The sequence below is a fragment of the Taeniopygia guttata genome, chromosome Z (assembly GCF_048771995.1).
Source record: "Taeniopygia guttata chromosome Z, bTaeGut7.mat, whole genome shotgun sequence".
In the NCBI taxonomy this organism is placed as follows: domain Eukaryota; kingdom Metazoa; phylum Chordata; class Aves; order Passeriformes; family Estrildidae; genus Taeniopygia; species Taeniopygia guttata.
Genome location: NC_133063.1, coordinates 54803880 through 54816189, shown reverse-complemented (window position 1 = coordinate 54816189; position 12310 = coordinate 54803880). Strand labels below are relative to the sequence as shown.

At 39.4% G+C, this 12310-nt stretch overlaps 1 protein-coding gene across 1 annotated transcript; it reads left to right on the top strand.

The window, feature by feature from the left end:
* The first annotated feature begins 3351 nt into the window (after nt 1–3351).
* ESM1 (endothelial cell specific molecule 1) lies at nt 3352–12083 on the top strand. The gene is made up of 3 exons (XM_002197427.5): nt 3352–3986; nt 7861–8016; nt 10105–12083. Exons 1-3 carry the CDS (start codon nt 3662–3664, stop codon nt 10203–10205), a joined length of 582 nt encoding a protein of 193 aa, XP_002197463.5. The 5' UTR covers nt 3352–3661; the 3' UTR covers nt 10206–12083.
* Nucleotides 12084–12310: the final 227 nt, after the last annotated feature.

Sequence of the window (12310 nt, the reverse complement as noted above, 5' to 3'; positions counted from 1 at the left end):
GATTGTCTTTTAGAAATGAGCAACAAGGGTCATGCATTAAATATTTTCCTATGTTTGAAAAGATATTAGTGCTTCCTGCTTATCCCAACTTTATACATTCAAAAGACTGGATATTAACAGTGGCCAGAATGCTTAAATTGAGAAGACTGAAGGTGAATGTTTCTCTGTCTAAAGAGTAAAATGAACAAAGCACATAACTGTGCCCATATACCAGCACAGACTAATCATGTATCATGAAGATTGCCGTTTCGTGGGGATTTTTAACAGGTGGAAGTCACACTTTTCAGAGGGCATAAATGCAACCTCAGTATGTTTTGCTTGAGAAATAATTACTTACAAAATAAATGCAAAAATGGTTCTCAGAAATATTCTGCTGGAAACACAATACACTGATATTAGATTGTTGGTTCCCTGTAAAGCATCTAACCCAAGGGTTGAAACCTTTTCTTCTGCTTCTAGAAGGAGTGTTAGACATTATATATGGTGATGTAATTATGATGTAAGCTGGCAAAAAGACAATTTATGCAGTAAATTTGGAAAAAAAAATTAGCTCTGATCTGGCCCAGAAGGTCTTCAACCTTTGAAATATATTTATACCACACGTTAAATAATGGTGGCAAATTTTCTGCTGTTGATATCTGGGGAAGCTTTATTAATTCCCATTGCATCAATTTTCATGGAAGAGCTTAGTTCAGGGTTTTACAGGATTAAACTTCTCACTGGAAAGGAAAGCTTAATGGATTCAACAGGTAAAACAACAGAGAAACATTAAAACCAAAGAGAGTGACACTGGATTTATTCCACTATCTAATCAATGGACAGTGTGGAAGATCATAGTAGCCTTATTTCCTCCCTGCTATTCATGTATAATCCAGATATTTATCTGTTCATATTGTTTTCTTCCATTACATGTATTTTTTTAATCCATTGTAATAATTTACTTTGGCCTCTAGCTCCAAGCATAGGATACAGTTTTCATCTTATTCCAAATAATATTGGCTAGTTGCTAGGGGAGTGTGCTGATTCTTTTTACAATTTCTTTTCCTCACCACATCTGTGTGTAATTTTATTATTTATCATCTCTCTAGGACATTTTTACTGGGAGAAACACAAACGTGAAATGTAGCCCTTTCAGATCTCCTTTGGTGTTTTAGACAAGGAGCACTTCCTGTAAGTATTTACTGAATAGAGTTTTACCAGCTGGTAGTTGATACCAAGCATAAATATCTAGGTATGTATGTGGATGGGTCTGCACTCTACACATCATCTGTTATCTCCTCTGAGTGAGCAAGCAGGTATGAGTTTGAACTGCAGATGTGGATTAATTTAAGGGTGAGCCATCCTGCTCCTTACCTCTGCAGACCTGTGGTGCACCAAGTGTGCAAACTCTTTTTTTTTTTTTGTTAATTCACCCTTAGGACCAGATCTGGCACAAGTATTGAGAGAGTTACTGGCCTTAGCTCTGTTCCCTGGTTCTCTGATTGAACTTAGCATCTCTCTCCCACATGAGGGACTGCCCAGTGGGATTTACAGTGGTTCCTCAGCCCCACAGCTTACAGCCTGACCTAGAAACATAAACCAATGTCAGTTTTAGTCAATTCTATGCCAGTAGGCATGGGTAGTGGTTTATATCTGCTGACCTGAGAAGTATGTAGAAATATTGGGCTGGTGGTTTTTTTTAAACAGACTTTTAAACAGACTTTTATTTTTTTAAACAGATTTTTTTTTTAAAACAGGACATCAATTTCTAATTGATCTCCTAATCATAACCTTAAACTTGTGTTCCTCCTCTGGTTTAGGCCGCAATTTTCATTTCCATCTTAGGAATACTCCTTTTACTTCTTAGAGGATAAATACTTTTTATTTTGAAGATAAAGCTGTCCACTACTCATTGAGCTAATTGCTTTCAGCTCATCCTTACCAATAGCAATGCCTTGGTTTATATGAGACCTCAACCTAACGTTTTAATTTTTTACCTTTTTTTTTAAAAAAAAAAAAAGAGTTTTGACAAGTGTTAAACATACTTGGGCAGTCCCTCCCCTCCCCTCCCCTCCCCTCCCCTCCCCTCCCCTCCCCTCCCCTCCCCTCCCCTCCCCTCCCCTCCCCTCCCCTCCCCTCCCCTCCCCTCCCCTCCCCTCCCCTCCCCTCCCCTCCCCTCCCCTCCCCTCCCCTCCCCTCCCCTCCCCTTCCTTTCCCTTCCCAAAACAACACCTTACCCAAATGAAACATACAGTATATTTGTTTTCCCCATCTTCACAAGACAGAAGAGTTGAGCATTTTGGTTTTGGATTTATCAATTCACATTTGCATTCATGAAGAAAAGGCTTTCCTACTCTTCCTGTATTTCTAGTCTAGTCCTTCGTTTTACTTGGCAACCTACTGGCAATGTCCTTAGCCCACTTGAGACACAGGATTCCCAAGTGACAAGCTGGTCATACACTGTTCAGTTTGCTTTGGTTCCCACTAACTTCATTGGCAGCAACTTTTGGTATTCAGAGGTTTATTTATGGCTAGCTTTATTCCTTTTTTCCTTTCCTGTAGATTTTTTTTAATGCAGAAAATTTCATGTCTCCAGTGGCACATCAGTTTCACTGGGCTCCACTTGTTTGCTGTTTCTTGTCAAGGCTCTGGCAGGATAAATAAATTGTAAGAGAGGAGATGGGTAAAACAGATTTGTTTTCTGTTTATTTACATGGATTTCATTGAAGAACAATGTCAGACCATCTCATAGAGTTTGTCAGAAGAGAAGTGGTCTAAAGTGAGAAGTATCAGCCCCCTGGATCTATGTTAATGCTGTGCAGACAGTGCTGATGATGGATGGGGATTTCCCCTTTGGTTGTGAAGTTGGGGCAGCTCATTGCTCATTCTCCTGAATTTCCTATGGAAGACCCCCCCAAAAGGATGTTTTTTTTCTGACCAGCTTTAGTTCTAGCAGTAATCTTTGAGTGAAATATTTAAGTCACCTCCACTTAAATACTGATTAAAAAGTACTGTTTCAATGCAGGCAGACAAAACTACTGAAACATCTGATCTTGGCTATCAAATGACATGATCTCATTTAATTCCCCAACAAAACCATCCACATCCCCTGAAAGAGTATGGCAAAGATTTATTCTATTAAAGGTTATTCTTTCAGCAGTAAGATGATTCAGTGTGATTTTCTTCTGGCCATACATGTTGTTGTGATAGCAAGCTGACTCTCCTGTCAGCAGCGTGCCCAGCGTCAGAGCAATCTCTGTCCTGCAGGAAGGTATGCAACCTCCTCGGGGTTGATTGTTTTTTTATCTTTTTTTTTTTTTTTTCTTTCTCTTGGCAGACGTCCTTGAGCACTTGAAACGGATGTGAGAGAGTTTTTAGTCCTCATGCAAAACAACCAACTAAACATAACAGATTACATCAGCTCAGGCTTTTCAATTCCTGGATGGCAGCAGAGTGCTAATCCAACCTTCATCCTGGATTTCATAAACTGAAACAAGGGAGGCTGGCAGGAGCAGCGCTGCCGGATTGAGGAAGCTGACGACGGTGCAACATGTGGGCAACACACTTTATAAAGCTGATAAACTTGTAAGCTGATGTGTGCAGCTACCACTTTGGATTCTGTACCGCTGCTTCCCTCGGCAAGAGGCACCAGCAGGCTGAGCACTGAGACCTGCTCTGTGGGATGGAGCATTTACCCCTGCAAGACATGAAGGGCTTCCTGTTCCTCACACTCCTCCTGATGCCCGTGCCTGCTGGAGCTGCTTGGAGTGCAAAATATGCAGTAGATTGCCCTGATCCCTGTGACAGTAACGCATGCAAAAGTACCGCACGTTGTAAGCGAACGGTGCTGGATGACTGTGGCTGCTGCAGAGTGTGTGCAGCTGCTCTGGGGGAGACTTGCTATCGTACTGTCTCGGGTATGGATGGTGTCAAGTGTGGCCCTGGGCTGAAGTGTCAGTTTTACACTGAGGAGGATGACTTTGGTGATGAATTTGGTATCTGCAAAGGTAATGATGTTCACTTTGTATGCACCCACTGTGGCAATTTGACAGCAACATAAATGCAGAGTTTGCCTCTTGTTTGAAAGGAGTTAAATGGGATTTTTACAGCTCATCCCTTAGCCAAGGAAAAAGGGAAAAAATGCCTACTGTCATTGGAAAGCATTACATGTACTGGGGCATGTTTATTAATGGGTGATATTGTTTACATCTGGGGACATGTGTGAGGAAATACAGACAGGGTGTGCTTGGAGATCAGATTTTTGACTGGGGCTTGAGACACCCAGGCACTAGTCCTGTTCTTTCTGTTGATTTGGTGGGTGGCTTTCTATAAATTGCAAAGACTTTAATCCTGCAAGTCTAACCTTGTCACGGGGTCCCTGCCGCAGCTGCACGGTCCTGGGGGTGATGCTCCCTCTAGCACTGCTGGCTGCCTGCCCAGTGCAGGTGCTCACGCTGGGGTCTGGGGGATGGAGAAAGTAGCACTGCCTGAGTGCTTGGAGACTTTGTCTTGTTTAATTTAGTTCTGCCTTTGAGGTGCTCAGTCATCCTAGGGATGTGGTCAGGGGGGCAAACAGAAACCCTCCTACATGAAGGATGGCAATAACAGAGCACAAGCTGACTGTGAGATGAGCAGCCAGGCACTGCATTCAGTTTATTCCAGGTATGTCGCATGCTGATTTCTTAAGTCAGAAGCTGTAATCACACTTTTCATTTAGGAGCTATTCTCACTCCATTTAAACAGGGGAATCTTTAAAGGGTGGCAACGTATCATATTCATAAGAAGTAGGGTGAATTTTTTTAAAAAAACAAGATATATTAATAAAAGAGTTTGCAAAGCATTAATGCAGTGGGTTTTGCTGTGTTTGTATACCACTTCAGTAAGTAGATACAGATAAGCCTTAGAATAACTTCCTAGAATAAATTCCTAAAAGTGGGAATATCTTGGCAGTTAAATATCAGGAGTATTAATAGACTCAGTTTAAAGTAATGACTTAGGACCTGATGCTGCAAAAATCACTTAGGCTGATTCACATACAGTACACACTTATTTACTTTATTTAAAATAAGCTCATGTGCATGGTTGAGTGTGAAACCCAAAAGAGTACTTTATTGCAAACAAGTAGAACTTATACATATTTTCCTGGTGCACTCACCAGGAAAATATTTTACTGAGATAATTCACTGATCTTCAGTTTATTAAAAATCATCACAGTGCAAGATACTGCCTAAAAACCATTAACAATTGTTTTGAACTAGTGTGTATTTTTCATTTTCCTCATAGGAGTTTCTTTGCAATAGCACCCTTTGAAAGGGAGAAAAGAAATATTATAGGACTTGAGATATGAATCCTCATAGCTGAATCTTCAGTGCTCTGTAGAAAATGCGAAGTAAAATGTTTGGGGTTTTTTTTCCCAATGTATCAGTGGAAAAACTCTCACAAAAATTTAATGACTTAAAATTTAAATTGGTGTTTAAAGCTTCTATTCCCCATATATTTATTTCCACTAAATATAATAGATGTAATTTTGAATTATTTTTCTTTCTTCATCTCAGCTTTAAGAGAGAACAATCTCTCCCTGGGGCCACATATTATTTTATATATCCATTTGCAGCCATGATACCAGGTCACTCACCATTTTAATAACTTCCATGTTTGTAATAACTGACAGATGCAGGATGGCTAAATTCTCTCTGGCTTCCTGTTGCAAATTTACTTTGAGGTTCTGGCAAAATGATCTGAACTCTATGTTTTTCAATGTCTTATTTCTAAAATGGGCAGTATATATTCCAGATCAATCTTTGGGATATTTTTATTATTAGGAGAGTGCATTGTACTATTGTCAATAGCAATGTCTTTATGGCTTGAAGCAAAGTACTTTTTGGTGCCCTTGCTTCCATTAAACCACTGAAAGCTATCTGCAATTTATTTAGGAGCAGGATCCTGGTAAACAAAAACCTTCTAAAAGACAAATTTACTCAGATATCAGTTTCATGAAATCTAAAAAGTTGTATTAATGCCAGGATTATTCCACACAGAGCCAAGTGCTTTGGGTTCACACTTGTTTCTATGCTGTTGTGCACAGCTTTGCAGCTTTTTCTCCAGGCTGAGCACCTGTAGCAGGCAGATTGATGATCCATGTAATGTGTGCTCTTTGCTTGTCTCCCAGGTAGGATGCGCACACAAGACCAGTTCTACTTGAGTGGGATTGTGTTTTTGTTTTATCTGGACAAGCAGCAGATCAAAGAGTCATTATTGGGAAGGGGAGTGTGCTGAGGAGTAGTAAGATTCTCCATGCTGGAGTGACTTGCTGTGCAGTCCATTTCTGGGAACAGGTTGATCTTCTAGGGCTTTTCATTTATAAGAATAAATCCATGTATCTATTTGATACACAAAGAATTGTAAAATGTTTGCTACACTATAAACACAAAACTATAGTGCTTTAGCTTGATTTTCATATTACCTAGACTGTATGGCAAAGCTAAAAGTTTGCATTCACTCAAGAGGAGACTGAACAAACTGAAAAGTGTAATTTTATTTTGGGGTGTTATATGCAAAGAAACTATGTTTGGACTGGGAGGTCTCATAGCTGAAAAGGAGAGACAAAATGAGGAGAGAGGTATTATCATTTGTGCTTACTATGTCACCTTTCCTAAGCGCTTTGTGGAGGCCTGGGCTAGATGGTTCCTTGGTCCAGCCCTGAATAGTCATTCATCTGCCCTTAGGAGGTGAATCAGAAACTCTCCAGACCTTGCCATTTAAGGTGATCATGTGCCTTGGGTTGGCAAGGACAGTCTGAACATAAAAGTCTTTTTCCTGGGATATCTCACACCTCTTCTGGGAATGATCACCTGTTGGTGGGTTTGGAAAGGACATGGATTTTCCCAGTCTCTGCCTCTTTAGTAATGGTTTTGGGAAGGTATCCTATTCAACATCAAGGCTGAGGAAGAAGGGCTGTAGCCCTCAGTTAAAACCCTCTGGGAAGTTATATGACCCAGCATGTGATATGTGTCAGCTATGGGATAAGGCAAATCTCCTGTACCTGACTTAATTTTCTTTGGAAAACATTTGCTCCCACCCTAACAACTACTTTGTAGTGCTCCTCCTAAAGCTTGCTCAGGAATGTGAGATTTGAATTAGGGCGTTATGTGATCAAATTCAGCATAACCAGGGAGTTGCCTTAGTGCCAGAGATCCCTTCAGGGCATGCTTACTCTTTTGGCTGGAGATGCAGCCTAAAGAGTGAGCTGTCTGCCATGGGAAGGTAGAAACTGTCTGTCTGTGAAGGTGTTGGGTGGGAGGCTACTCCCCAGGACCTAGTAACATCTCCAGGTGGATGGTGAGTTTGCTGGATAGCTCCTCAGGGTCAGGCTGCATCCTCCACCCAGACTGCTGGCCCAGGCCACAACAGCCCTGCACAAGCATCAGACTGCAGCTCTAAATAGCAATGGTCATGAAAGTCCGCTAATACCATAGTGAACCACATAGTGAGTTCAGGGAGCTTCTGGAGTCATCTTCCTTTCTAAATTCAATGCTACTCCTTTAATTAAATCTTCTATAACTGTATACCTACATATTCATACTGCCTTTAACTAAGACAATTTAATGTAAAAGTGTGCTTAAATCGAGGAGTCTTTCAGGGAAGAACTACCAGTAGCACATTATAAATAAGTTACAGGAAATGAAATTATGTATGTTAAGTGTGTCAAGGTTTGATAATACTGGAAAATACTTTTTAAAAAGCAGTCAGCATGATGAAATCCTGTAGCTGCGGTCCAGCTGACCTCCACTCAAAGGTTTTCCACTTTCAAGCAGACCAACTATTAAGACAGCAGCTGACTTGGATCACTGAGAACAGCTTTGTTATATTTTTTTTTTCCAGAGTGTCCCTATGGTAGCTATGGAATGGAATGCAGGAAAGCCTGTAACTGTCCCTCTGGCATCTGTGACAAAGTAACTGGGAAGTGTCTGAAGTTCCCATTTTTTCAACTGTCTGCTTCAAAGCCTCCAAATCGACGAAAAATATCTTCACACACAGGTAAGACTTTGTGGGACAGTTGACTTTAGCAGAAAACACCTTGCACATGATCTACTACCACTCTGTATGTGAGTGGTGGGTACTTTGGTGGGGCTGTACAAACCATTAACAACACAAAGTAGGTTTATTTTTCTTATTGGCAGCTTCCTTAACATGTAGCAATGAATTAGGCGAGCTGTGACACATGCTAGAAGCATTTTGAAATACTTTGCAACTGTGCATGTTCTAGGTGTACATCACCTGTGCAGTGGGAGGCTGTGCTAGGATTTGCATCAGTCAGTTCAGGATTTCACTACATTGCATTTACTACATTGCATTTATTAGCGCTAGCTAATACATAGTAAAAACAATGTTTCTTTTCCTCCATGAGGATAGAGCTTTTTATATTTTCAGTTATCAGTGAGTGGTTATATTAAATGTTTTATTGTAGTCATTTATCACAATATCACTGGATTAAATTATTTCCTTTACATTTCTGTCTGAAGCTTGTAATAAATCTGTCCAGAATTAAGATAAAAATAAAAACAAGGGAGTGTCACAAGCTGGAGTGTTTTTGATGCACCTAGGAAAGATCACTGAAGTTTTTAGAGGTGGGATAAAAATTTTCCCCTTTTTTCACACCTGATGATACTGAAGTATGTTTGACTGAATGAAGTTTACTCTAAATATAAACACAAACCAAAATAAATACAAGTGTGTAGAAGAAAAAAATTCCAAAAATATCCAGAGGTTTAAATCTAGGTCTACTGGGATCTTTTATAGGATTTCACCTAAAGGTCTTTGGATTTAATTTCTTCTTGAACTGCAATTTGTGAGGAATTTTAAATTTTCTTCTGTTATATTAAGCTGTGTAGAGTTTGCTTGTATTAATACAAGATTTATCTTTCCCCTTTTCTCTGCTAAGAGAAAGTTAGATTGAAGCAAACTTCTGCAGCTTGTATCATGTTTAAAATCTCCAAAAAATCTCTTACAAGATCAATCAGCCCTGATATTTTTGTATTTTTCTACATGATTGTGCTCTTTTGCCTTTCCTTTTTCTGTTTATTACTGAGGGTGCCAAAATAATGAGGGTGCCTGCTTTTTTCTGTATCTGTATTTTATCTGTATACAAACCTTCCTGGTCGATATGCATTGCTCCCTTTTCTCTTCCTCACTTGCCTTTGGTCACAAACTTTCTCTGCCTCAATGTTTAGCTGCTTGACTTATCCTAGCCGGGACGAGATATCCACTGCATGGAAAAAAACAGTGTTTTTAACCCTCGCAAAAGTTTCCCAATTACTTCTGTTCTCAGAGGTCTGTCACTGTTAGCAGATCAGGGACACTACGAGCAGTACTCCATGAGGTGGTCACACATGGTTTAATTTAAAAGTGGTCTTCAGAAGTAACTATAGCATTTAAGTGATCTTCAGTGAATCCAAACAGCTGTAAATGCTTCTGTGTTTTAAACAGGCAAGTTTCTGATAATATGTTTTATAAAGACCACTATGCCTACATATACCTAGCAAACTTAAAGGTGTCAGAAGTCCTGCACATTGCAATTTTGCTCCTTTCATGGTCTAACAGTAGGGCAGTGGACAGCACACTCTGTCCCAGGCCAGCTAGTTGTGCCAGACAGCCTCAGTCACAGCTCAGAAATCAGCATCAGCCAGAGACTGTTTCAGTTGACAAACTGAGTATCTTTTACCTATTTTTGGAGATTAAGAGAGTTTAGTGGGACAGACCAGGCTATTCCATGCCAGCTGGCCTCAGTCAGAGAATAGCTGCAGGGGAGTTTAATTTACTGCTGTAGTTATTGAGGATGTGTTTCTTGGTCCTGTGTCACACTGGAGTGAGTGTTACAGTCAGAAGTGGAAACTGAAGTCAACTCATCAGCCTTATGCTTAAACTATTAGAAAATAGATATGACATCTGCCTTAATTTGGTAGAAATTTTGTAGCTAGGTAATTGGGGGTAATTTACTGAGTTTTCTGCAAAGATGTCAGTTAAGGATTTTCTTAAGTATTTGTAAAACCAGGGACATTGCTGCAGGATAATATTTTAAAGCTCTCATGTTCATGAAATCCACCTTTATTTTTGTGTTTTTTTCAGACAATGACATGGCATCAGGGGATGGAAATTCTGTAAAAGAGGAATTCGTTAGAGAGAAAGTTATTCGCTCTCCAGTAATGAAATGGCTAAATCCTCGCTGATATTTACTTACACTTGTAAGACTTTCAAGTGAATGCATTTCTCACAGATTATTGAATATGCAACAACACACTTTAAGAACAAAGTAGATCTATAATGTATGAATATGTAATCTCTGAAGCTCAAATGTGACCTGTTTTTAATGAGAAGAATGTTTACTTAAAAATAGACTGTACAGTGTATATGACTTTTGATATTTGTTTTGATAAGTATTTGAACAGAGAAATGTATTGTGGCTTTTTGAATGTAAAGTAATACTGAAAACTCAACATGATCATTTAAATAGTTCCAGAGCCTGACTCTTGCCAACCTGGTGCTGGAAAAGCTCTCACTGAATGAAGGGGACAGTTTGGGTGAGTGATACTATTGATGTGGAACCATTATGAAAGAAACACATATAAAGAACACCTCAGATGGAAGGAACACCCTTGTTCGATAACAATAATAATAACAACAAAAGCGCAAGAGTAAACCGATATTAGTTGTTAACAGTTTTCTGGTTTTTGGAAATTTGGTGACAACTCCTTGGAGACATATATGCCTTTGTTCAGAGAGAAAACATCCAGTATTTCAGTTTATACATTGTGAATATCTTAGGCAAGATGCTGCAGATATATATTGTATTTAGTTGAATTTCTAAAGTTAAATTTTGTACAGAGAAACAGCAGATTGGTAAATTCTACCAATTTGTAGAAGGGGATCTGAAACAAAAGAAGCTGCTTATCATTATTTAAATATATATGTTTCTATAAACCAGCTAGTTGGTGTCATTAAGGTGATACTTGCATTTCTTCAGGAAGAATGGTGAGAGGCCAGCAAAAGGACCTTCATGCTTTCTATCTTTGCTGCTGGCTATGGCCCAGATGTGACTCACAGGGAGTTTATTTGAACCAGGGAAGTCTTGGACCCTCAGCAAGTGATAGTGCAGCACAGACTACAGTATTTTGGTACCCATTCCTTTGTTTCTCAATTGCATGAGCAAGTGGTCCCATTTCAGCCAGAAGAAAAACTTAAATGTGTTAGAGTGTTGCAGGATCGGGCAGCCCCTCATTCAGTCTAAGCTGGATGATACACATGTAAGTCAAAAATCACAATTGAAAAGGGCTTGCTAACATGTCTGAAAACAAACCGAGCCACAGATAACAAAAATTGAGGTTGCCGTGTCAGAGTGAACCTAGATGCCATGAGTTAAGGAGCAGCCTTGTAACACAGAGCACTCTCATTGGAAGTGTAGCTTGATTTTAGCATTTCCTTTGAAAATGACTGCAGTTAAGGAGGGAACACACAGTATAGCAGCCAGAGTTTAGTTCAGGATCTGAAAGCATGCTTTTAAAACTAAGAACAACAGAAACTCTGATGCCTTTAAAGAGATCCAAAGTCAACATCTGTGAAAGCACGATGCCTTCACCTGGGAAAGCAGGCATGAATCATGCTGATTTGGAACAAGAGGATGATAACAGCAGTAGACATCCAAATGTCAGGCTCAAAGTGCAGGTTTTCTTGCAATGATAATTGGAGACATACAAACATAAATCTCAAACTAGCATAATACCACATTTTAACCAGTATTGAATGTTAGGGTCTGAGAGGGAATAATGTTATCTTGGGCTATTTACTAGCAAGTGAATTGATTCTAATCTACTGATATCAAAAGTAATATTTTTCTCAATTTCAGTGAGAGCAGGATCAAACTCGTGTCTTCCAACAGACTGATGAGAAATATTTTAAGAATGTAGTAAATACTGCATACATTATTAATATTTTGCAACAGTGTCATAAATGCCATTATGAGTTCTTGAATGTAAATCTAATAAGTCAGTTGGTTGTAAAGAGTGTAATATTATTCTTGTTCAATAAAAAAAACCCAACAACTGAAAGCATCAATGTCTATTGTGTCTGTCTATTAAGACAGAGTAAGCCTGCTGGTGATTGTACAGCCATGTTTCATATAGGTTAGGTATGCTTTTGCTCTCAAATTCACAGAAACAATTTCACAATGTCTGCATCTATTTCAGCAAATTTCTGCGACCTTTCATGTTTGCAGAAAATAAGTGGTGTCCCACGTACAGAAAGATTTGTGTCTACACCATTTCAACCACCTTCCTCT

Coding starts and splice junctions, on each gene's coding strand:
- ESM1 (XM_002197427.5), top strand. CDS start 3,662: ATGGAGCATTTACCCCTGCAAGACATGAAGGGCTTCCTGTTCCTCACA. Junction 3,987..7,860: donor TGAATTTGGTATCTGCAAAG/GTAATGATGTTC, acceptor TTTTTTTTCCAG/AGTGTCCCTATGGTAGCTAT. Junction 8,017..10,104: donor AAAAATATCTTCACACACAG/GTAAGACTTTGT, acceptor TGTTTTTTTCAG/ACAATGACATGGCATCAGGG.